Here is a 23,422-nt window from a genome sequence, read left to right on the forward strand (position 1 = left end):
TGGAGGGATGCAGGCAAGGCCGATGAGTCAGATGCCTTCTATGACCTCCTGTCACAGGTGCTAGCTAAAGTGGCCCCACATTATTTAACATCTATTTTGACCACGTAGTTTGTGAAACCTTCGATGGCTGTATCAGGGCAATTTCTATCTGGTACAGATACAATGGGAGGCTGATCGATGCCAGGTGTGGTAAAGGGATGGCTCCCTATTGGTCAATAATTTTAAGTATGCTGATGATCTGGTAATTTCTGTCACTCAGAGGAGGAGTTGGAGGCGCTGCTGCTGAACCTGGAGTTTGCCACTAAGAGGTGGGGCCTTAGCATTAGCCCCACCAAAACTAAGCACCTGCCTGGGTATTTTGTACCATCAGACCCTCCACCCCCACAACTCCTAATTGGTGATGGGGCAGTTGTGGAGAGAGTGGAGAGTTTTCCATACATGGGCAGTGTGCTCATGACCGGCTCCGGTTTGACAGCAGAGGTCTCACTCCGAATCAATAGGCGTTATCTTTTCATCGGTTGCGTAACGCTGTGTGGAAGCTACCTGTTCTGTCACTCCACACGAAGCTTCAGGTCTTCTCAGCCACAGTCATGCCCTCCCTTCTCTGCGCTTGTGAAACGTGGACCCCCCTAATGAAACACCTTCGCCGGTTAGAAACATTTAGGCTGGCCTGCCTACGATCCAGCCTGGGTTTAACCAGGCTGGATTGTGTGAGGAGCTCACAAATCCTTGAAAGATCTGGACAAAGTCCCATCAGTGAGCTGCTCCGGCAGGCAAGGCTGCGTTGGCTGGGTCATGTAGCCCACATGCCCAGCCACCGCATGCCTAAACAGCTTTTGTTCGGCCGGATCGAGGGGGCTAAATGGGCGCGGCACGGGCTAGAGATGAGATGGAGGGATGTGGTACAGGAGGACGTGGAGCTGAGTGGACTTGCCGATGACTGGTACCAGCGGTGTCAAGATCGGCCTCTGTGGAGGAGGCTCGTGAAGGACGCTACTGGGCAGTTGGAGGCAGTCGCCCTCCAACAACAACGGAGGGCGGAGGAGCGACGCTCACAACAACGAGTGGAGCGCCGGGTGGCTAAAACACAGCAAGTTGGCACAGTAGGGGGCACAGGTGGGGCATCAGCCAGTCATCTCGGTCATCTCGGTCAGTCGACCCGTGGCACCTGCTGGGTCTGCCCCGTGACCTCCTGCCAGCGGGCGTTCGACACTTCACGTGGTCTCAAGGTGCACATGGCCTGGCACAAGCGTCGTGGTGACGTCAGTGGCGAATGGCGGTTTTTGTTGTGTACGTGCGTGTGTACAAGTGTGTATGTGTACGTGTGTGTGTACATATGTGTGCGTGTGTGTGTACATGTGTGTACGTGTGTGTACGTGTGTGTGTACGAGTGTGTGTGTACAAGTGCGTGTGTACAAGTGTGTGTGTACAAGTGTGTACGTGTGTGTGTACGAGTGTGTGTGTACAAGTGTGTGTGTACAAGTGTGTGTGTACAAGTGTGTACGTGTGTGTGTACGAGTGTGTGTGTACGAGTGTGTGTGTACAAGTGTGTGTGTACAAGTGTGTACGTGTGTGTGTACGAGTGTGTGTGTACAAGTGTGTGTGTACAAGTGTGTGTGTACAAGTGTGTACGTGTGTGTGTACGAGTGTGTGTGTACAAGTGTGTGTGTACAAGTGTGTGTGTACAAGTGTGTACGTGTGTGTGTTTACACGTATGCAGATCGGCGAGGGCCTAGCTCCTCCGCTGCTTTCTTCGACCGTCGCCCGGCGGTTCTGGGCATCACGCTCCCCGTCTCGCACGCCTCGCACGCCACGCACGCCACACACCCCACACACCCCACGCATCACTCCGCGCACCACCCCACGCACCACCCCACACACCACCCGCGCACCACCCCGCGCACCACCCCGCGCACCACCCCACGCACCACCCCGTGCACCACCCCGCGCACCACCCCACGGCGGCGGCGCACAGGCAGGCGGTGCGACACGCGGACGGGGACAAGGAAGAGCGGGGGGGCGCCAGGCAGAGGGAGCGAGTGGGGAGCGTCGCCTGCACCCGCAGGAGCATCAACGTCGGCCCGCGCGAGGAGTTTAGGTGACGCACGCACGCACGCACGCACACACACACACGCACACACACACGCACGCACGCACGCACACACGCACACACACACACGCGCGCACGCACACACACACGCACACACACACGCACGCACACACACATACAAAACAGACAAAGATCCCCCTATAGCGTGTAACAGACTGAAGGGGCAAGTGCTGTTAGCGAGCACCAGGTACTCATTTGAGGCCGAGTAGATCTAAGGGAGGCCCAGGACCCGGTTCAGATAATCGTCACTCGTGGTGTTGGCCGTGAGCGGGAATCGAACCCGGGTAGCCAGGTTCGTAGCGCAGCGTGATAACAGCTACACTACCGCTCCCCGCACACACACGCACGTGCATACACGCATTTCAGTTTCATTTATTTCGGTTTCATGTATTAGGTATAGCCCTATGAGCCATTCGGCTCTTGAATCGGGTGCAACCGCAACAAACAAAAAACAAAAACATGAACAAGAAAACATCTTAAAGTGACTATGTGACTGAGTGCAAACAGAAAATCCAAGAAAAGACAGCAAAATATTGCAGAAAAAGCACCGTACACCAACGCTGTGTGCAAAAATCCCAGTGGGATGCAAGTCAAACAACAACAACCACAAGACAACTTAGATTAAGGCCATCAGTCTAACTCCGTACTACAACAAACAAACATGGCCAAATCAAAAACTTTTTCGAAATCGCCAAAATAAAGCCGTGAAAGCAATGTAACAGTGATCATAGGAACTGTCACCGAATTTTCACAATAAACGACATAAACAACATGCACCACCAAACCCTGCAGCCATCGCTGGCCGCCGTTCGCCACCGAGTGGTGGTGTCGTCACCACGGCGCCCAGGTCCTCCGGTTTTTCCCTCCATACATTTCGTTGGGCCATCAATTGTGGCCAGGTCGCTTCTGAGAGACAAGAGCTACATGGCTCAGTGGGCCTTACCTGGTAAAACAAAACAAAACAGTTTAATACTTTGTAGTGTAACTCTCTTTCTAACTCTCGCCGTCGCCCTCCCATCAACAGGAACGGCCTCGACAACTCCGAGGCCTTGCCTCTCGACTTCCACCGATTGCCGCACGCTGGCGGCGGCGGTGCGGCGACGATGCCAGGGAGCAGCGCCTCCTCCTCCTCCACCGCCACCACCACCTCGTCCATCTCGTCCACCACCACCTCCTCGTCGTCGTCCTTGTCGTCGTCCACCTCGCAGGCCGCTTGGCTGAGCCACGTCTCCGGCGGCGGCGGCGACGGCGGCGAAGCGGCGAGCGGCTACTGGAGCCCGGTGCCGCGGCCGGGGGACGACACGGGCGGCGGCCTCAACCTCAGCAGCAACAACAACGGCAGCCACAACCACCACAACCACCATCACCACCAGCAGCAGCAGCAGCACCACAACCACCACCACAACCACCACCAGCAGCACCAGCAGCAGCCGCCGGGCCTGAGGCCTGTCGGGGCAGGCCACCCGTTCCGCCCGACGGGCCTGTGGGTGCCGCCGTTTGAGAAGGGCCGGGAGGAGAACGGGGTGAAGGCCGAGGGCAGGAAGGCCTCGGCCGAGGTGATGCCGCAGGTGGTGTCCATGGGGGGCTCCCACTTCGGGGGGCCAGGCGTCGGCGGAGGGGTCCCCCCCCACTTTTTGTGCGAGCTGCAGCGCTCGGCACACCACTTCCTGGAGAAGCAGGGCACTTGCCTGGATCGGCTCGCCCAGGAGAGGGCGCCAGAGGGGGCGGAGCGGCCAAGCCAACAGGCAGGCCTGAGGGCCTGCCCCGGGCCCATCACCAGCAGCAGCAGCAGCGTATACAGGTAGGGGAGGCCGCCTGTTGTCGTGAGTGGGTGGGTGAGTGAGTGGGTGGTGAGTGAGTGGTGAGTGAGTGAGCGGGTGGTGAGTGAGTGAGTGAGCGGGTGGTGAGTGAGCGGGGTGGTGAGTATTAAGTGATTGGATGGTGAGTAGGTGGTGAGTGAGCGGGTGGTGAGTAGTGAGTGGGGGGCGAGTGAGTGAGCGGGTGGTGAGTGAGTGGGTGAGTGAGTGGGTGGGTGAGTTAGTGGGTGAGTGAGTGGGTGGTGAGTGAGTGGGTGAGTGAGTGAGCGAACGGGTGGTGAGCGAGCGGGTGGTGAGTGAGTGGGTGCTGAGTGATTGTGTGGTGAGTGAGTGGTGAGTGAATGGGTGAGTAAGTTAGTGATCAGGTGGTGAATGGTGAGTGAGTGGTGAGTGAGTGGTGATTTGGGTTTCCACCTGTCCCAATTTTCCCAGAATCATTCTTTATTAAGCTGCCTGTCCTGGAAAACCTGTAAGTTTTCGTAGGACGTTATCAAATACAAAAAATTATCGGCGCACATGAGCTGAGCCAGCACGGTACAGGTGATGGTTTTTCCACTGGCACACCCGACCAGAGCCATAGCCAAACCACCTCACAAAGAACGCATCCAAATCTGGCTCGGGGCGGGGGGCCAAGCAGGGCCAGGGGCAGGGGGGGGCTAACAACGCGTTCCTCGCGCGCCATTGACACCAGTCGGTGGCGCAGCATCGCCGGTGCGCGTCGATACGCGCGCCGTGACCGTCGGCCGAGCTCGGTTTGTGCGCAGCGGGAAAAAAAGAGGTCGTAAAAAGTCCCGGCGGCGCTTGTCAGCTACGCAGCGAAGCCGAGGGCAGCGCACGGCGCTCGCCCCTCACCCCGCCGGTGTCCCGTGACGTGGAGGCCGCGGTGTGTGTGTCCCCCCCCCCCCCCCCCCCAGGCCCGACGTGGTGTACGACGAGGCCCTGCGCACGACGCGTCGCGTGGTCAGCCGCCTCGACCTGGCCGAGAGGAAGCGCAAACTTGCCTGGCTCCACGGTAAGTGGCTCACCTGGCTCCACGGTGAGTGAGCCACTACGCCGGCAGGCTCGACAGGGACATGTGGGAGCGCGGCTGGAATGCTCACTCCCCCCCACCCGCTTTCCCACTCCCCCCCCCCCCCCAGCTTGTGTACGTTCGTAAACCTCAGCGCCACTGGGGAGACAAAGGCGGCCGGGCGTGGTGCTGGCCACCCACCCCCTCGTGTGCCGTTCCGGCCTTCATAGGTGCTGCTCGCTAACGGCACTTGCCCCTACAGTCTGTTAAGGCTACACGGGGGATCTTTGTCTATGCGTGTATCTGCGCGTGTGTCTGTGTGATGCATCTGCGTGTGATGGATGTGTGAGTCTGTGTGTGTGTGTATTCTGACTATGTATGTGCATGTATATGCGTGTTAGTGTATGTTCACGTGCGTGTGTGTCTGTGTGTGTGTCTATGTGTGTGTGTCTATGTGTGTGTGTGTCTGTGTGTGTGTGTGTGTCTATGTCATGGCTATACGGGGGATCTTTGTGTACATGTGTAGGACTCGTACAAGGGTTGTCTTTCTCTCTTTATTTTCCTCTTAGAGTCCACCTTCGCCGCGCCACTGCTCCACGTCTCTCCGTGCCCTCGCTCCGCTCCGCGTCGCTCCGCGTCTCTTTGTGCCCTCGCTCCGCTCCACGTCGCTCCGCGTCTCTCCGTGCCCTCGCTCCGCTCCACGTCGCTCCGCGTCTCTCCGTGCCCTCGCTCCGCTCCGCGTCGCTCCGCGTCTCTCCGTGCCCTCGCTCCGCTCCGCGTCGCTCCGCGTCTCTCCGTGCCCTCGCTCCGCTCCACGTCGCTCCGCGTCTCTCCGTGCCCTCGCTCCGCTCCACGTCGCTCCACGTCTCTCCGTGCCCTCGCTCCACGTCGCTCCGCGTCTCTCTACCTCACTATCGCTACGCTTGTCATCTCTACGGTTTCTCCTACTCTGCATCCTTCCGATGCACGGCTACCCTGGTGGCTCACTGCGTTCTCGCTACCACTGTCTCTCCGTGCTTTACTCTACTGACACTTGCTCTGCGACTCTCCGGGCACCGTTGCTGCAGCTCCATCCACGACGCCGACTCGTACAGGACTCCCTTCTCTCCGTTGCGCTCTGGCTTATATCCCCACACCAATTAATCTCCCTAATTATCTCTACCCCCCCCCGCTTATCGCTCACCCCCTGCCCCCCCCCCCGTGTCACGTGGCCTTGTTTTCACCGCCAGAGCGACGCCAGCTAATGCCCAATTACCTTCCCAGCCAATCAGTGGCCTGTGTCCTCCCGGCTACCCTGACACCTGTTTCAACCCTTAACGACCCACTTCGCCTAAAGTCACAACAACAACCATTACCCCACATCACCCCACTGTACTGTGCTTGCTTGCATAGCAAGAGAGGCAGGGGATGCGTGGCGCGCTATACTCAAGCCCTACACATGTATAAACGCGTGTGCGTGTACGTGTGTGTGTGTAGTCACGTGTGTGTGCATGCGTGTACGCGTGTGTGTGCGTGTGTGTGCGTATTTACGTGTGTGTGTGTACGTGTGTGTGTGTATTTACGTGTGCATGTGTGTACGTGTGTGTGTATTTACGTGTGTACGTGTGTGCGTGTGTGTGTATTTACGTGTGTACGTGTGTACGTGTGTGTGTATGTGTCCGTGTGTGCGTGTGTGTATTCACGTGTGTGTGTGTATTCACGTGTGTGTGTGTGCGTGTGTGTGTGTACGTGTGTGTACGTGTGTGTACGTGTGTGTGCGTGTATTCACGTGTGCGTGTACGTGGGTGTGTGTATTTGCGTGTGCGTGTGTGTATTCACGTGTGTGCGTGTGTGTATTCACGTGTGTGCGTGTGTGTGTGCGTGTGTGTGCGTATTTACGTGTGCGTGTGTGTGTATTTACGTGTGCATGTGTGTACGTGTGTGTGTATTTACGTGTGTACGTGTGTGTGTGTATTTACGTGTGTGTGTATTTACATGTGTGTGTGTGCGTGTGTGTGTGTACGTGTGTGTGTGTGCGTGTGTGTGTGTACGTGTGCGTGTGTGTGTGTATGTGTGTGTATTTACATGTGTGTGTGTTTACGTGTGTGTGTATTCACGTGTGTGTGTGTGTACGTGTGCGTGTGTGTGTGTATGTGTGTGTATTTACATGTGTGTGTGTTTACGTGTGTGTGTGTGTATTCACGTGTGTGTGTGTACGTGTGTGTGTATTCACGTGTGTGCGTGTGCGTGTGTGTGTGTACGTGTGTGCGTGTACGTGTGTGTGTGTGCGTGTGCGTGTGTGCGTGTGTGTGTCTAGGAGTCCGAGCTCCCAGCGGGTCGGACAGCGACGAGGAGCTGGACGAGGGGGAGATGAGAGCCGACGTGCGGCGCCTGTCTCAGCGGCCGCCCCTGCCTCTCTCGTGCACGCCCGAGGTGCGTGGGCGGTGTCATTGTGTGTGTGTGTGGGTGTCTGTGTGTGTGTGTGGGTGTCTGTGTGTGGTGTCTGTGTGCGGTGTCTGTGTGTGTGGTGTCTGTGTGTGTGGTGACTGTCCCAGCGGCCGCCTCTGCCTCTCTCCTGCACGCCCGAGGTGCGTGAGCCGTGTGTGTGTGTGTGTCTGTGTGTGTGTCTGTGTACGCACTATCTGTGTGTGCGGCGTCTGTGTGTATTTCGTATCCATCTCTGTCTCGCCAAGAAAATCTCAATTGCCTTTGTCTAATCCGTGCGTCCATCCACGTCTCCGCGTGAATCCCCCTCTCCGTGCCCCCCCCCCCCGCGTACCCCCCCCCGTGCCCCCTCCTCGCGTGCCCCCCCCCCCGTGCCCCCCCCCCGCGCCCCCCCACATAGAAGCTGGGCCTGCTGGCCATCGTGGGCCTCACGTCGCGCCCGCACCGCGACTCCCTCGCCGCCGAGCGTGCCCGCAAGCGCCGCCGGCGCATGATGGACCCCAGCCCCCCCCGCGGGGCCGCCCCCTCGCTCCCACAATGCACCGCGGCGGCCGCGGCCGGGGGCGCGGTGGCGGCGGCGGCGTTGCCGGCGTGCACCGCGACTGGTACGACGCAGCAGCAGCAGCAGGGCGACCTCAACAGCGCCAGCGACTTCCCCGAGAAGATGGACTTCCTGGTGCGGCTGTCGCTCACGCACGTCAAGCCGGAGCTGCGCCAGGGTGAGCCGGGCTCGGTGACGCGACGGCGTCGGCCGATCGGTGCGTCGTCATCGACTCGGGGGGGGGGGGGGGAGCGCGATGTCAGAGCCGTGCCGGCCTTAATAGGCGCTCGCTGACGACGCCCCTGTTGGCACGGTCGGCTGTGTACGCTGCTGCGCAAGTTCAACGTACGTACGTACGCACTGCAGCAATGCAGAGGCGGATTGCTGCGTCCGTGTGCGAGTGTGCGGAGCGGTGGCGCGGCGGTTAGCGGCGTTGCGTGCGCTGCGAACCCCCGGAGGCCCGAGTTCGATTCCCACCGACATCGGCGGCGAAGATCTGAACCGGCGCTTGGCTTGAGCTCGCCGAGTACCTGGTACGGTGTGTGAACGTCAGCGCCGGGGAGACAGAGGCGGCCGGGCCTGGCCCTGGCCGCACCACCCCTCCGTGGGCGTGCCGTGCCGGCCTTAATAGGCGCTCGCTAACGGCACTTTCCCCAAGAGGTCTTTGCTAATGGCTACACGGGGGGGGTGGGGAACCTTTGTCTTTGCCGCGTGCGGCGTGCGCAGAGCGAGAGTGCGCCCTGGCGCTCATGCAGGCCGCCAAAGACGGGCGGCTGCCCAGCGACGCTCCCTTCCGCCACCCGACGCCGTGGCTGCACCTCCACTCCTCGGCGCAGCACCACCCCGGTGAGCGCCATCCCGGTGAACACCACCCCGGTGAGCGCCACCCCGGTGAACACCACCCCGGTGAGCGCCACGCTGGTGAGCGCCACCCCGGTGAGCGCCACCCCGGTGAGCGCCACACCGCCACCGCCACCGCCGCCGCCGGCTGGTGACAAACGCCGACCTAGAGGAGGGGGGTGGGGGGCAGAGGTTGCAAACGGGTTTTGATTCCTTACCCGTACCCGGCCGCACCAGGGTCGCAAACGGGTACCCATACCCGGCTGGGTACGGGTAGCCGGGTATCGGGTAGGGTACGGGTATCGGGGGGTACCCGGTTGCGACCTCTGGTGGGGGGTAGTGGGGTGTGGGTGGGTATGGCACCGCCCGGATTAGAATCGCGACTGGAGTGCGCCGGTCTGCGTGGAGTTGGTCTGGCATGTGAGCGGAGGGGGGGGGGCCACGGGGGCTGGTGGTGGGGGGCTGGAGGGGGGGGCTGCGGGGGAGGGGAGGGGCCGAGGATGACGTCACCGGAGACTCCGAGCTGAGAGCGGGTGTCGTGAGTGCGAGCGTGCGCGTGTGTGCGTGTGAGTGTGTAAACGTGCGCGTGTGTGGACACGTGTTTGTGTGTGCGCGTGGGGAGCGGTGGCGCAGCCGTTAGCGCTACGCCGCGCTCCGAAAACCGGCGATCCGAGTTCGATTCCCGCTCACGGCCAACACCGGCGACGATTAGGTCGACTCGGCCTCAAATGAGTACCCGGTGCGGTGTGTAGTAAACATCGCCACTGGGGAGACAAATGTGGCCGGGCGTGGTGATGGCCACCCACCCCCTCCTGTCCCGTGCCGGCCTTCATAGGTACTCGCTTAGAGCACTTGCCCCTACAGTCTGCCGCAGGCTACACGGGGGATCTTTGTCTGTGTGTGTGAGCTGTATATTCTCCCCATTGCTCTGCGGGAGATTCCTCCCACAGCAAATGAAGCGCACACTCACAGTGCCAGCGCTATTGGCCAAAACAACATCGCAATGTTAAAACATCATCTGCAAATCACTTTTCACAGCAGCAATGAGGCCTAACCACCACTACTACCTCCAACACCACCACACCACCACACCACCACTACCACCACCATCACAACAACAACTACCACCACCACAACTATTGCCACCACAACCTCCACCACACCACACCACCACTACCACCACCATCACAACAACAACTACCACCACCACAACTATTGCCACCACAACCTCCACCACCAAAACAACCACCACCACTACAACAACCACCACAACAACCATCCACCACAACAACTACCACAACCACAACAATCACAACCTCCACCACCACAATAACCACCACCACTACCACAACCGCCACAACAACTACCACCACCACCCTCTCGCTTGCAGGTCCCAACGTCTCCTCCTCCTCCACCACCACCACCTCCTCCACCACCTCCTCCACCACCTCCTCCACCACCTCCTCCACCACCTCCTCCACCACCTCCTCCACCACCACCGCCTCCTCCGCCATCGTTGCTCCCAACGTCTCCACGGGCGCCGTCTCTGTCGCCCCTCCCTCTCCACCACCGCTCGTCGTGGTGCCCCGCGAGCCCCCCACTAGAACGGCGGCCCCCCACTTCCATTTGGCTAAACCACAACCGCAACAACCGCAGCAACAACCGCAGCAACAAACGCAGCAACAGCCGCCGGCACCGCCGCGCGGCCTTGCGCCACCGCCCCCGTCCATCGCCGCTCTCCCCCCGCGCCTCTCCGACTCCGCCGGTGGGATCGTCCGAACCGCCCTCGACTTGACCAGGCCCGGTCTGGCCTCTGTACGGCCTCAGCAGCAGCAGACGCAGCAGCAGCATCATCATCATCATCAACATCATCATCAGCAGCAGCAGCATCAGCAGCAGCAGCATCATCATCAGCAGCAGCATAATCAGCATCATCAGCATCAACAGCAGCAGGGAAGGTCCAACGACGCCCAGCAGCACCTTCGCAGGCAGGACTTGAGCGTGAATGGCGGTGGGTCGGCCAGGCCTGTGCTCGGCCCGGTCGCTAGGCCGATGATGAGCGACATCCGGTTCCTGGGAATGGAAGGCGGCGGCGGCAACAACAACAACAGCAGCAACAGCAGCAGCATCATCATCAGCGGCGGCGGCCACAACAATAACAACAACAGCAGCAGCAGCATTATCGTCAGCGGCCACAACAACAACAGCAGCAGCATCATCAGCGGCGGCGGCCACAACAACAACAACAGCAGCAGCAGCAGCATCAGCGGCAGCGGCGGCGGCCACAGCAGCAGCCACGGCGGCCACAGCAGCGGCTGCAACGGCAACGCAGGAGGCAGAGGGGTCGCGGTGACGCCCACGGCGGCGGCGGCGGCGTGGCCGGCCGTGCGTCCGAGCTTCTCGCCGTTCGGTCGGCCGCAGGGCAGCGTGCGGTGGAGCGCAAACTCCGACGCGGTGCTTGAGCACTCTCACGCTCACGCCGACGCGGGCGGCGGCGGCGGCGACGGCGCCGGTCGAGCGGAGCACGGCGTCGGCGCGGCTGCCGACGGCGCGGGGAGAGCCGAGTCGGCGCCGGGAGCGGCTTCCGCCGCTGCCGGGGTCCCGGGGAGCGGCGCGGAGGCGCCGGGAGACGGAGCGGCGGAGTGGAGGGGCGTGGAGGCCGTGATCGAGGCCTACCAGCAGCACCTGATGGGTGCGTCCCGCGGTGGCGTGGCGGCGGTGGGGAATGCTGCTGCTGCCGTGTGCGTGCGTCTGGCCTGGCACAGGCGCCGTGGTGAATGGCGTTGGCGTTGGTGTGAGCGTGGGAAGCAAAAACCTGAGACCCGAGTTTGATTCCCGCTCACGGCCAATTTTCGGTGACGATTATCCGAACCACGTCAACTCAGCCTCAAATGAGTACCTGGTGCTGTGTGTGTGGTAAACATCGCCACTGGGGAGACAAAGGCGGCCGGGCGTGGTGCTGGCCACCCACCCCCTCGTGCGCCACAGTGCCGGCCTTGCTCGCAATGGCGCTTGCCCCGGCAGTGCGTGTTAAGGCTGCACGGGGGACCTCTGTGTGTGCACGGGTGACCTCTGTGTGTGTGCGGGTGACCTCTGTGTGTGTGCGGGTGACCTCTGTGTGTGCGCGGGTGACCTCTGTGTGTGCGCGGGTGACCTTTGTGTGTGGGCGGGTGACCTCTGTGTGTGCGCGGGTGACCTCTGTGTGTGCGCGGGTGACCTCTGTGTGTGCGCGGGTGACCTCTGTGTGTGCGCGGGTGACCTCTGTGTCTGCGCGGGTGACCTCTGTGTGTGCGCGGGTGACCTCTGTGTGTGAGCAGGTGACCTCTGTGTGTGGGCGGGTGACCTCTGTGTGTGTGCGGGTGACCTCTGTGTGTGCGCGGGGGACCTCTGTGTGTGTGCGGGTGACCTCTGTGTGTGTGACCTCTGTGTGTGCGGGTGACCTCTGTGTGTGTGCGGGTGACCTCTGTGTGTGTGTGCGGGTGACCTCTGTGTGTGCGCGGGTGACCTCTGTGTGTGTGCGGGTGACCTCTGTGTGTGTGCAGAGCACGTGCTGGAGCGAGAGGTGCTGCAGGAGCAGGTGGGCCGCCTGAACCTCTACAACCGCCACCTGGGGACCCTGGCCGAGACCCTGAACTCGCGCGTCGCGGTGAGGCTCCCTCGGCCCGCTCGGGGACACTCGGGACACAACAGGACGGAGACACGGAAACACGGGGATGGGGACACGGCGGCACGGAGACACGGGGATGGGGACACAGCGGGACGGAGACACGGAGACACGGGGACATGGGGACATGGGGACATGGGGACGGAGACACGGATACACGGGGACACGGGGACACGGGGACACTGGGGACACAGCGGGACGGAGACACGGGGATGGGGACACGGGGACATGGGGACATGGGGACACGGCGATGGGGACACGGGGACATGGGGACATGGGGGGACGGAGACACGCGGGACGGAGACACGGAGACACGGGGACACGGGGACACGGGGACACGGGGACACGGGGACATGGAGACATGAGGACACGGGGACGGGGGACACGGGAGATGGGTACACGGCAGAACGGAGACATGGGGATGGGGACATGGGGACACGGAGATGGGTACACGCTGGGACGGAGACACACGGGACAGAGACACGGAGACACGGGGACATGGGGACACGGGGATGGGGTACACCGGGATGGGTACATGGGGACACGGGGACACGGGTAGAGATAGGGGAACAGGGGTACAGTTGGGGAATAGGTTTATGGGGCTGCTGACAATGGCGATGATGATGATATGGAATGCGACGACACCGATGATGACGTCGATGATGACGTCGATGATGACGTCGACGATGACGTCGACGATGACGTCGTCGATGATGACGTCGATGATGACGTCGATGATGACGTCGACGATGACGTCGTCGATGATGACGTCGATGATGACGTCGACGATGACGTCGTCGATGACGACGTCGACGATGACGTCGATGATGACGTCGACGATGACGTCGACGATGACGTCGTCGATGATGACGTCGATGATGACGTCGATGATGACGTCGACGATGACGTCGTCGATGATGACGTCGATGATGACGTCGACGATGACGTCGTCGATGATGACGTCGACGATGACGTCGATGATGACGTCGACGATGACGTCGTCGATGATGACGTCGACGATGACGTCGACGATGACGTCGTCGATGATGACGTCGACGATGATGTCGACGATGACGTCGTCGATGATGACGTCGACGATGACGTCGACGATGACGTCGTCGATGATGACGTCGACGATGACGTCGACGATGACGTCGTCGATGATGACGTCGTCGATGACGACGTCGATGACGACGTCGATGGCGACGTCGATGATGACGCCGCTGCCGACCGTGACTCTAAACCGCTGACGACGGCTCTCTCTCGGGCAGGAGCTGCTGGGCTGCAAGCGCCGCCTGGCGAGCGAGCGCCAGCGCAGCGAGGAGGCCCTGGCCCGCCTGCACCGCTGCCTGCCGGCCGCCCCCCCCGGCTGCCCCCCCCGGCTGTCCGTGGCCGCCCCCCCCCCGCCGCTGTCGCTGGCCGCGAGGGCGGCACGCCTGCCCACGACGGCCTCGTCAGGGCCCTCGGCCCAGCAGCACGGCCACTGACGCGGCCTCGTCCGCCCGCCCGCCTGCCCGTCCGTCCGCCCGCCTGCCCGTCCGTCCGTCTGTCGGAGTGTCTCAGTGTTTGTCTGTGTGAATGTCCACATGTCTGTGTGAGTGTCCGTGTCTCTGTATATAGGTCTCTGTGTCTCTGTGTCTGTCCCCGTATGTATGTGTGTATGTGTGTCTGTGTGTCTCTGTGGCTGTGTGTCTGTCCCCGTATGTATGTGTGTCTCTGTATCTCTGTGTCTGTTCCCGTATGTCTGTGTGTATGTGTGTCTGTGTGTCTCCGTGGTTCGGTGGCTTTGTGACTGTCTGAGGGTCCGAGTGCGGAACGGCGGTTAGCGCCGCGCCGCGCTACGAACCCAGCAGAGACCCAAGTTCGATTCCCGCTCACGGCCACCACCAACACCGCCAGTGACGATGATCTGAACCGGTCCTGGGCCTCCCCTCGGTCGACTCGGCCTTAAATCAGTACCGGGCGCGGTTCTGGCCACACCGCTCCCCGCACCTCCGCTTAGCACGGCTGGCCATGTACGGTGCGAAAGAAGTTCAAAGTGCACGCGCACACACGCACACATTGGGCGAGCGGCGCCGGCCTTCTTAGGCACTGCTGCTCATCGAACAGCACTTGCCCCGGCAGCCCGCGTGGGCTACGCCGGGGTGGGGGGGGGGGAGGGACCCTTTGTCTTTGTCGTACGTCCCGTGTCTGGTCCGCCGCGCTTGGCTCAGGAGGCCGGTGGGCACCAGGGCGGTCGTCTCAACCGCCGGACTTCGTTGGTGTCGGTCGGGCGTCGCCTGTGGGTTCGTTCGTTCGACTCGACTGTGCGTCCGGATCAACGAGGAGCACGGATGGCGAAGCCGTCTGGTCCGCTCGGCATCTGGTTCCACCGCGGGCGACATGGCAGGAGCGTCACGTGGGGCGCTTGGGAGGCCCTTCTGCATAAACGCGGCGCTGTACGGAGCGGCGCTGTACGGAGCGGCGCTGTACGGAGCGGCGCTGTACGGAGCGGCGCTGTACGGAGCGGCGCTGTACGGAGCGGCGCTGCGGGAGGTCGTCGTAGCACGCTTCCGGCCGAGATGCGTTCCCCAGCCGTTGTTTGCGAGCCTACGAGCGATATACGAGGCCTTCACTTGGCGTTGAGTCGATAATAGCCTTGACAGCGACACAGTACGCAACGATACTGTACGCAACGATAAAATGTGCGGAAGAATTAGGATCAATAATAAATAAATGGGAAAAAAATAAACTTTGAATGATAGCGGCAAAAAAAAAAATTCCGATCGGTTGCTGCCCGCCGGTGCACTCGGGCGGAGCCAATCGCACGCCCGCTTGGTTTTAGCGCGCGGCTCGGAGACAGAGAAGGGGGGCGGCGACGCTGTAAGAGACGCCGACGCTGTAGGAGGCAGCGGCGTTGGCAGCGACGCTGTCAGAGGCGCGCCTGCACTGACCGAGCCCTCGCGAGGACAAACCGAGCGATGCCCCGTGCGGTACTTCGATCTCAAGCAATAAGTGTCGGGCGGGGGGCTGTGGGCGGTGGGGTGGGGGGTCCTACCCCCTCCGCGAGGCATCGCGACGGCAGGTATCGGGGTGCGCCACGGCCCCCGCCGTGTCCGGGGAGCCGGGCGCTGAACGACTCCGAGTCGGGGGGGTGGGGCACGAGCCGAGGGAGGCGAGGAAAATTCTCTTTTGTGCCGTCGCTTAAATGCATAAGCGAGAAAAATATATACAAGTAAAAACACGTGTCGCGCGGCGGGGTCACGCGAGGTCACGCGGGGTCACGCGGGGCGCGCTCGACCAATGGCGTTGATTGGCGCGAATTTCAAATGGAGTCGGCATCCCCCTGGGGCAGAGTCGGCGACCCGGGGCGGATTTCGGGACCCGGAGCGGAATTGGGGACCCGGAGCGGAATTGGGGACCCGGAGCGGATTTGGGGACCCGGAGCGGATTTGGGGACCCGGAGCGGATGAGTCGTCGGTGGGGCGACCCGGCCCTGCCGCTCCACAGGGACGGGGGAACTCGAGCGGGATTTAGGGGGGGGGATGTCGGTGGGCAGGAGGAGCCTGCGTCGCATCGTCTACGCGCGGCAGGCTCAATGAGAGACACGAACTCTCCAAGTGAACTTGACGACTACGTTTCGTTTCGTTTTTTTGACGTCGATGAATTATACCGTTCTTCGTTTTCAGTTTTTATTTTGTTTTGCGGTGAGGTGGGCGGGGGGGGGGGGGGTAACCGGCGGTGGTGGCGGCGGTGGTGGCGGTGGTGGCGGTGGTGGTGGTGGTTTACCGCAACCAAGTTGTGAATTCTAACCATGGCCTGCGGCGGTCAGAATGCGAGGGGTCGGAGGGCAGAGCCGGGCCGAGGGGTACAGCGGCGACACGCAGCGTCCCACCCCCCCCCACCCAATCGGAACGCGCGTGTCTCTCCGGGTTATTTATTGCGGCGTGGAAGCACCCCCCCCCCACCCCTGTATATTTGCAGATGGATTTTAATAAAAAGTTTTAACACCGGCACGCCGCCTCGCTCGCCTCTCTCCCCCCCCCTCTCGCCCCGCCGTCACTCCGAAGGGCGCTAATTATACAACTGTTATCATCATTATTGCTGCGTTGTTATCGATGTCATCGCTGCTGCGAAACGGCCTTCCCCTACCCGTGGGTGGGTCTCAAGCAGAGGAGCCGTACTACCTGACTCGGACAGATAGTCGCTGCTGCTGGTGATGGTGGTACAGCAGTGTGTGGACTAATATCCATCTGTTCCATCTCACTCCCTTCTACCCGTGCGTGGGTGTCAAGGAGAGGAGCTGTACTACCTGATAGTAGCTGGTGGTGGTACAACAGTGTGTGGACTATTTCTGGATTTGACGTTTCCGTGACTGCTAGGATCCATACTCTTTGTTTTTTCGGTAAAGTCACGTGAGTAAAAACTTAAATAAATTAAAAATGAAAACAACTAAATTAAATCACGACGTTTCGGGCGCACCACAAGCGTCCGTCTTCAGGTGGGTGGGTGTCAAGGAGGAGCAGTACCCCCTGGCTCGGACAGGTAGTAGCTGGTGGTGGTGGTGGTACAGCAGTGTGTGGACTAATCTCCATCTGTTCCATCTCACTCCCTTCTACTCGTGGGTGGGTGTCAAGGATAGGAGCATTACCCCCTGGTTCTGCCAGAAGGCGGTACTACAGCAGTGTGGACTAATTTCCATCTGTTCCATCTCCCTCCCTTCTACCCGTGGGGTGGGTGTCAAGGAGGAGCCGTACCCCCAGGCTCGGCCAGGAGAAGGCGGTTCTACAGCTGAGTGGACTAATCTCCATCTGTACGGCGGGGATCGAGTGTTTCCCCCTCACAGGAGAGGGTTTGCTCCGGGTGCTCCGATCTCCTCCCACACACGTAAACACTCGTTCGTTGGCTCACCTTAATATGTAGAGGTCCACAGAGCGTGGGCAATCGTTGGGAGCTCAGAGCCAGACTGAGGCTCCTCCCACAGGGTTCAGTGTTAATCAGTGAGGCTCACAGAGCCAGACTAAGGCTCTCACAGGGTTCAGTGTTAATCAGTGAGACTCACAGAGCCAGACTGAAGCTCCCACAGGGTTCAGTGTTAATCAATGAGACTCCCACAGGGTTCAGTGTTAATCAGTGAGGCTCACAGAGCCAGACTAAGGCTCCCACAGGGTTCAGTGTTTATCACTGAGACTCACAGAGCCAGACTGAGGCTCCCATAGGGTTCAGTGTTCATCACTGAGGCTCACAGAGCCAGACTGAGGCTCCCACAGGGTTCAGTGGTAATCACTGAGGCTCACAGAGCCAGACTGAGGCTCCCACAGGGTTCAGTGGTAATCACTGAGACTCACAGAGCCAGACTGAGGCTCCCACAGGATTCAGTGGTTATCACTGAGACTCACAGAGCCAGACTGAGGCTCCCACAGGGTTCAGTGGTAATCACTGAGACTCAGAGCCAGACTGAGGCTCCCACAGGATTCAGTGGTTATCACTGAGGCTCACAGAGCCAGACTGAGGCTCCCACAGGGTTCAGTGGTAATCACTGAGACTCACAGAGCCAGACTGAGGCTCCCACAGGATTCAGTGGTTATCACTGAGACTCACAGAGCCAGACTGAGGCTCCCACAGGGTTCAGTGGTAATCACTGAGACTCACAGAGCCAGACTGAGGCTCCCACAGGGTTCAGTGGTTATCACTGAGGCTCACAGAGCCAGACTGAGGCTCCCACAGGGTTCAGTGGTAATCACTGAGACTCACAGAGCCAGACTGAGGCTCCCACAGGATTCAGTGGTTATCACTGAGGCTCACAGAGCCAGACTGAGGCTCCCACAGGGTTCAGTGGTAATCACTGAGACTCACAGAGCCAGACTGAGGCTCCCACAGGGTTCAGTGGTTATCACTGAGGCTCACAGAGCCAGACTGAGGCTCCCACAGGGTTCAGTGGTAATCACTGAGACTCACAGAGCCAGACTGAGGCTCCCACAGGGTTCAGTGGTTATCACTGAGGCTCACAGAGCCAGACTGAGGCTCCCACAGGGTTCAGTGGTAATCACTGAGACTCACAGAGCCAGACTGAGGCTCCTCCCACAGGGTTCAGAGTTCATCACTGGGTGGGCGGGGCGACTGGGCGGGGGCGGGGCGGCTGAGGGGGCGGGGCTATTGAGCCGCGATCCCATTGGCTCGTCGCGTCGTCACGGGGTCATCACGGGGGTCGTCACGGGGTCACCACGGGGTCACCGCTCCGTGGGTGAGAAGGGAGCGACTCTCACGAGGTAATTGTCTCTCTGTGTCTCTCACTCTGAGTCACTCTGTGTCTCACTCTGTGTCTGTGTCTCTCTGTCTCTCTCACTCTGTCTCTGTGTGTCTCTCACTCTGAGTCACTCTGTGTCTCACTCTGTGTCTCACTCTGTGTCTGTGTCTCTCTGTGTCTCTCTGTCTCTCTCACTCTGTCTCTGTGTGTCTCTCACTCTGTGTCTCTCTGTGTCTCACTCTGTGTCTCACTCTGTGTCTGTGTCTCTCTGTGTCTCTCTGTCTCTCTCACTCTGTCTCTCTGTGTCTCTCACTCTGAGTCACTCTGTGTCTCTCTCTGAGTCTGTGTGTTTCACTCTGTGTCTCTGTGTCTCTCTCACTCTGTGTCTCTCTGTGTCTGTGTCTCACTGTCTCTGTGTCACTCTGTTTCTGTGTCTCTGTTTCTGTGTCTCTCACTCTGAGTCACTTTGTGTTTCACTCTGTGTCTGTGTCTCTGTGTCTCTCTCACTCTGTGTCTGTGTCTCTCACTTTGTGTCTCTCTGTGTCTCACTGTCTCTGTGTCTCTGTTTCTGTGTCTCTCACTCTGAGTCACTTTGTGTTTCACTCTGTGTCTGTGTCTCTGTCTCTCTGTGTCTCTCTCACTCTGTGTCTGTGTCTCTCACTTTGTGTCTCTCTGTGTCTCACTGTCTCTGTGTCTCTGTTTCTGTGTCTCTCACTCTGAGTCACTTTGTGTTTCACTCTGTGTCTCTGTCTCTCTGTGTCTCTCTCACTCTGTGTCTGTGTCTCTCACTTTGTGTCTCTCTGTGTCTCACTGTCTCTGTGTCTCTGTTTCTGTGTCTCTCACTCTGAGTCACTTTGTGTTTCACTCTGTGTCTGTGTCTCTGTCTCTCTGTGTCTCTCTCACTCTGTGTCTGTGTCTCTCACTTGTGTCTCTCTGTGTCTCACTGTCTCTGTGTCTCTGTTTCTGTGTCTCTCACTCTGAGTCACTTTGTGTTTCACTCTGTGTCTCTGTCTCTCTGTGTCTCTCTCACTCTGTGTCTGTGTCTCTCACTTTGTGTCTCTCTGTGTCTCACTGTCTCTGTGTCTCTGTTTCTGTGTCTCTCACTCTGAGTCACTTTGTGTTTCACTCTGTGTCTCTGTCTCTCTGTGTCTCTCTCACTCTGTGTCTGTGTCTCTCACTTTGTGTCTCTCTGTGTCTCACTGTCTCTGTGTCACTCTGTTTCTGTGTCTCTCACTCTGAGTCACTTTGTGTTTCACTCTGTGTCTCTGTCTCTCTGTGTCTCTCTCACTCTGTGTCTGTGTCTCTCACTTTGTGTCTCTCTGTGTCTCACTGTCTCTGTGTCTCTGTTTCTGTGTCTCTCACTCTGAGTCACTTTGTGTTTCACTCTGTGTCTGTGTCTCTGTCTCTCTGTCTCTCTCTGTGTCTCACTCTGTGTCTCTGTCTCTCTCTGCCTCTCTCTCGAGACCGCTCGCGGCCCAGCGAGTCACACAAAGCCTGCACTAGGCCCTGCCTCGCTGGGACAGTGCAGTCAGTGGTGGTGAGGAGCTCACTGTAGTGGTGGTGAGGAGCTCACTGTAGTGGTGGTGAGGAGCTCACTGTAGTGGTGGTGAGGAGCTCACTGTAGTGGTGGTGAGGAGCTCACTGTAGTGGTGGTGAGGAGCTCACTGTAGTGGTGGTGAGGAGCTCACTGTAGTGGTGGTGAGGGGCTCACTGTAGTGGTGGTGAGGAGCTCACTGTAGTGGTGGTGAGGGGCTCACTGTAGTGGTGGTGAGGGGCTCACTGTAGTAGTGGTGAGGAGCTCACTGTAGTGGTGGTGAGGGGCTCACTGTAGTAGTGGTGAGGGGCTCACTGTAGTAGTGGTGAGGATCTCACTGTAGTAGTGGTGAGGAGCTCACTGTAGTAGTGGTGAGGGGCTCACTGTAGTAGTGGTGAGGATCTCACTGTAGTAGTGGTGGTGAGGGGCTCACTGTAGTAGTGGTGAGGGGCTCACTGTAGTAGTGGTGGTGAGGAGCTCACTGTAGTGGTGGTGAGGAGCTCACTGTAGTAGTGGTGGTGAGGGGCTCACTGTAGTGGTGGTGAGGAGCTCACTGTAGTAGTGGTGGTGAGGAGCTCACTGTAGTGGTGGTGAGGGGCTCACTGTAGTGGTGGTGAGGAGCTCACTGTAGTAGTGGTGGTGAGGAGCTCACTGTAGTGGTGGTGAGGAGCTCACTGTAGTAGTGGTGAGGGGCTCACTGTAGTAGTGGTGAGGAGCTCACTGTAGTGGTGGTGAGGAGCTCACTGTAGTGGTGGTGAGGAGCTCACTGTAGTGGTGGTGAGGGGCTCACTGTAGTGGTGGTGAGGAGCTCACTGTAGTGGTGGTGAGGAGCTCACTGTAGTAGTGGTGATGAGCTCACTGTAGTAGTGGTGAGGAGCTCACTGTAGTGGTGGTGAGGGGCTCACTGTAGTGGTGGTGAGGAGCTCACTGTAGTGGTGGTGAGGAGCTCACTGTAGTGGTGGTGAGCAGCTTTGTTTTATTTTACCAGGTGAGGTCCCTCTTCTTCAGAAGTGAACTGGCTATCACAAATGATAGCTCGATGAAGTGGCTTATCACGTGGGAATTTACAGCAGCCAAATACTCTAAACGCGGGACATTGATTCGGGAGCGCCCTGTAGAAAAATACACGCGACCACGGGGAGAGAGAAACGCAAACTCCAAATATACAGCAGCAGCAGGCGTCAGGGTCGGGATGGAGCCCACGACCTCCTGCACACCAGGCGAGGTAGTCAACATCTCCTAGCCACCACGATGATGATGATGAGAGAGAGAGACACAAACTCCAAATATACAGTAGCAGGCATCGTCAGGGTCTGGATAGAGCCCACGACCTCCTGCGTACCAGGCGAGGTAGTCAACATCTCCTAGCCACCGTGGTGATGATGATGATGAGAGAAAGAGACACACAAACTCCAAATATACAGCAGCAGGTGTCGGGATGGAGCCCACGACCTCCTGAGTACCCGGCGAGGTAGTTAACATCTCCTAGCCACCACGATGATGATGATGAGAGAGAGAGAAACGCAAACTCCAAATATACAGCAGCAGCAGGCGTCAGGGTCGGGATGGAGCCCACGACCTCCTGCACACCAGGCGAGGTAGTCAACATCTCCTCGCCACCGTGGCGCCCAGAAATTGACAACCGCACGAGGTTCTGATTGGCGACCATCTCGCGCGATCCCCCTCTTCAGGTATCGACAGCGATGGGGTCGGCTGACGAGCAGAGACGTCGCAGGATCCCGGGAAGCGACGACGCCACCGACGACGACGCCGACGAGGACGACGACGAGCCCAGGCTGTCGGCGCACGCGCTCGCCGCTCTGCGCGAGTTCTACGCGGAGCAGGGAGAGAAGGAGGCGGCGGGAGAGGCGGGAGCCCGGGCGGAGGACGAGGACCCGCCCGAGAACTGGGTGAGCCGCGCCTGTCGGGCGGTCAAGTGGGGAGCGGCGGTGCAGCGGTTAGCGCCGGCGCTGCTGCGTAGAAACCCGGCGACCCGAGTTGGATTCTCCGCTCGAGGCCGGGCACCGCCGACGATCGTCTGAACCGGTCCCGAGCCTCCCCCTAGGCCAGAGGTCGCAACCGGGTACCCGATACCCGTACCCTGCCTGATACCCGCTACCCGTACCCGCCGGGTACGGGTAGCCGTTTGCGACCCGAGTGCGGCCGGGTACTGGTAGGCCGTGAGTCACTGGTGAGTCACCGTTTGTCACTTCATTTCCCAACGTCTTGTCTCTTCTCACATTTAAGTTCCTAGAATCAACCCACCCGCGCCTGCAACATGGCTTGATCACAGAGGTCGCAATCTGGTACGCGATACCCGTACCCTACCCGTACCCGGCCGGGTACGGGTAGGGTACGGGTACGGCCGGGTAAGGGTACGGGTACCCTTACCCATATGAGACTAGGTTCTAAGGAAAGCTGTCTCGGGTGTGGACCAATCAACTTCAGGACAGTGCACATTATCAGAGTTATGTTCTTTTGTTGTATTATGAACTGCAGGTATTGCGGTCTATGCAAACAGGACTCCTTGTAAAAAGGTGTCAGTTTTGGTGCCAGATAGAAGGGTAAGAACCATTATCATATTTTTACTGGCAAATGGTTCCCATAGTGTGATGCTTGCCCCGAGCTCTCATACTCTGATGGTGCATTGTCCTTGAGTTGTGCGCCTTTTGGCGTCATCTGGTCCAACCCATATGAGACTAGGCTCTAAGGAAAGCTGTCTCGGGTGTGGACCAATCAACTTCAAGGACAGTGCACCTTATCAGAGTTATGTTCTTTTTTTGTTGTATTATGACTGCAGGTATTGCGGTCTATGCAAATGACTCCTTGTAAAAAGGTTCAGTTTTGTTGCCAGATAGAAGGGTAAAGAACCAATTATCATATTTTTACTGGCAAATGAGGTTCCCATAGGGTACGGGTACCCGTTTGCAACCCTGGTGCGGCCGGGTATGGGTACGGGTAAGGAATCAAAACCCGTTTGCGACCTCTGCCCTAGGCCGATCGGCTTCAAAATGAGCACCCGTGCGGTGTGTAGACGTTGTCACTAGAAAGACAAAGGCGGCCAGCGTGGTGTTGGCCACCCACCCACCGCCTTCGTGTGCCGTGGCGGCCTGCATAGGTTGGCAACACTTTCCCCACAGTCTGTTCAGGTTATATGGGGATCTTTGTCTTAGGTGGGAAGTAAAACAGCGCTGGTCCAAACAGTCTGTTAAAAGCTTTATCGGGGGGGGGGGGGGGGGGGGGGGGGGGGGGGGGTG

The 23,422-nt window shown here is 59.3% G+C and overlaps 1 protein-coding gene across 1 annotated transcript; it reads left to right on the top strand.

Annotated features, from left to right (window-relative positions):
• The first annotated feature begins 1,893 nt into the window (after positions 1–1,893).
• On the top strand, positions 1,894–16,278 carry LOC133357886 (uncharacterized). The gene is made up of 9 exons (XM_061576042.1): positions 1,894–2,098; positions 3,135–3,911; positions 4,842–4,939; positions 7,233–7,348; positions 7,761–8,079; positions 8,628–8,747; positions 10,132–11,433; positions 12,284–12,387; positions 13,677–16,278. The coding sequence occupies exons 2-9, from the start codon at positions 3,214–3,216 to the stop codon at positions 13,890–13,892; spliced, it is 2,973 nt and encodes a 990-aa protein (XP_061432026.1). The 5' UTR covers positions 1,894–2,098; positions 3,135–3,213; the 3' UTR covers positions 13,893–16,278.
• Positions 16,279–23,422: the final 7,144 nt, after the last annotated feature.

This window comes from Lethenteron reissneri, chromosome 60, assembly GCF_015708825.2.
Source record: "Lethenteron reissneri isolate LAM-NWPU_2019-01 chromosome 60, ASM1570882v1, whole genome shotgun sequence".
In the NCBI taxonomy this organism is placed as follows: domain Eukaryota; kingdom Metazoa; phylum Chordata; class Hyperoartia; order Petromyzontiformes; family Petromyzontidae; genus Lethenteron; species Lethenteron reissneri.

Bases quoted from the DNA above. Each gene is read 5' to 3' on its own strand.
- LOC133357886 (XM_061576042.1), top strand. From the start codon at position 3,214: ATGCCAGGGAGCAGCGCCTCCTCCTCCTCCACCGCCACCACCACCTCG. The intron at 3,912-4,841 runs GTAGGGGAGGCC...CCCCCCCCCCAG, and splicing joins AGCAGCAGCAGCGTATACAG to GCCCGACGTGGTGTACGACG. The intron at 8,080-8,627 runs GTGAGCCGGGCT...CGGCGTGCGCAG, and splicing joins CAAGCCGGAGCTGCGCCAGG to AGCGAGAGTGCGCCCTGGCG.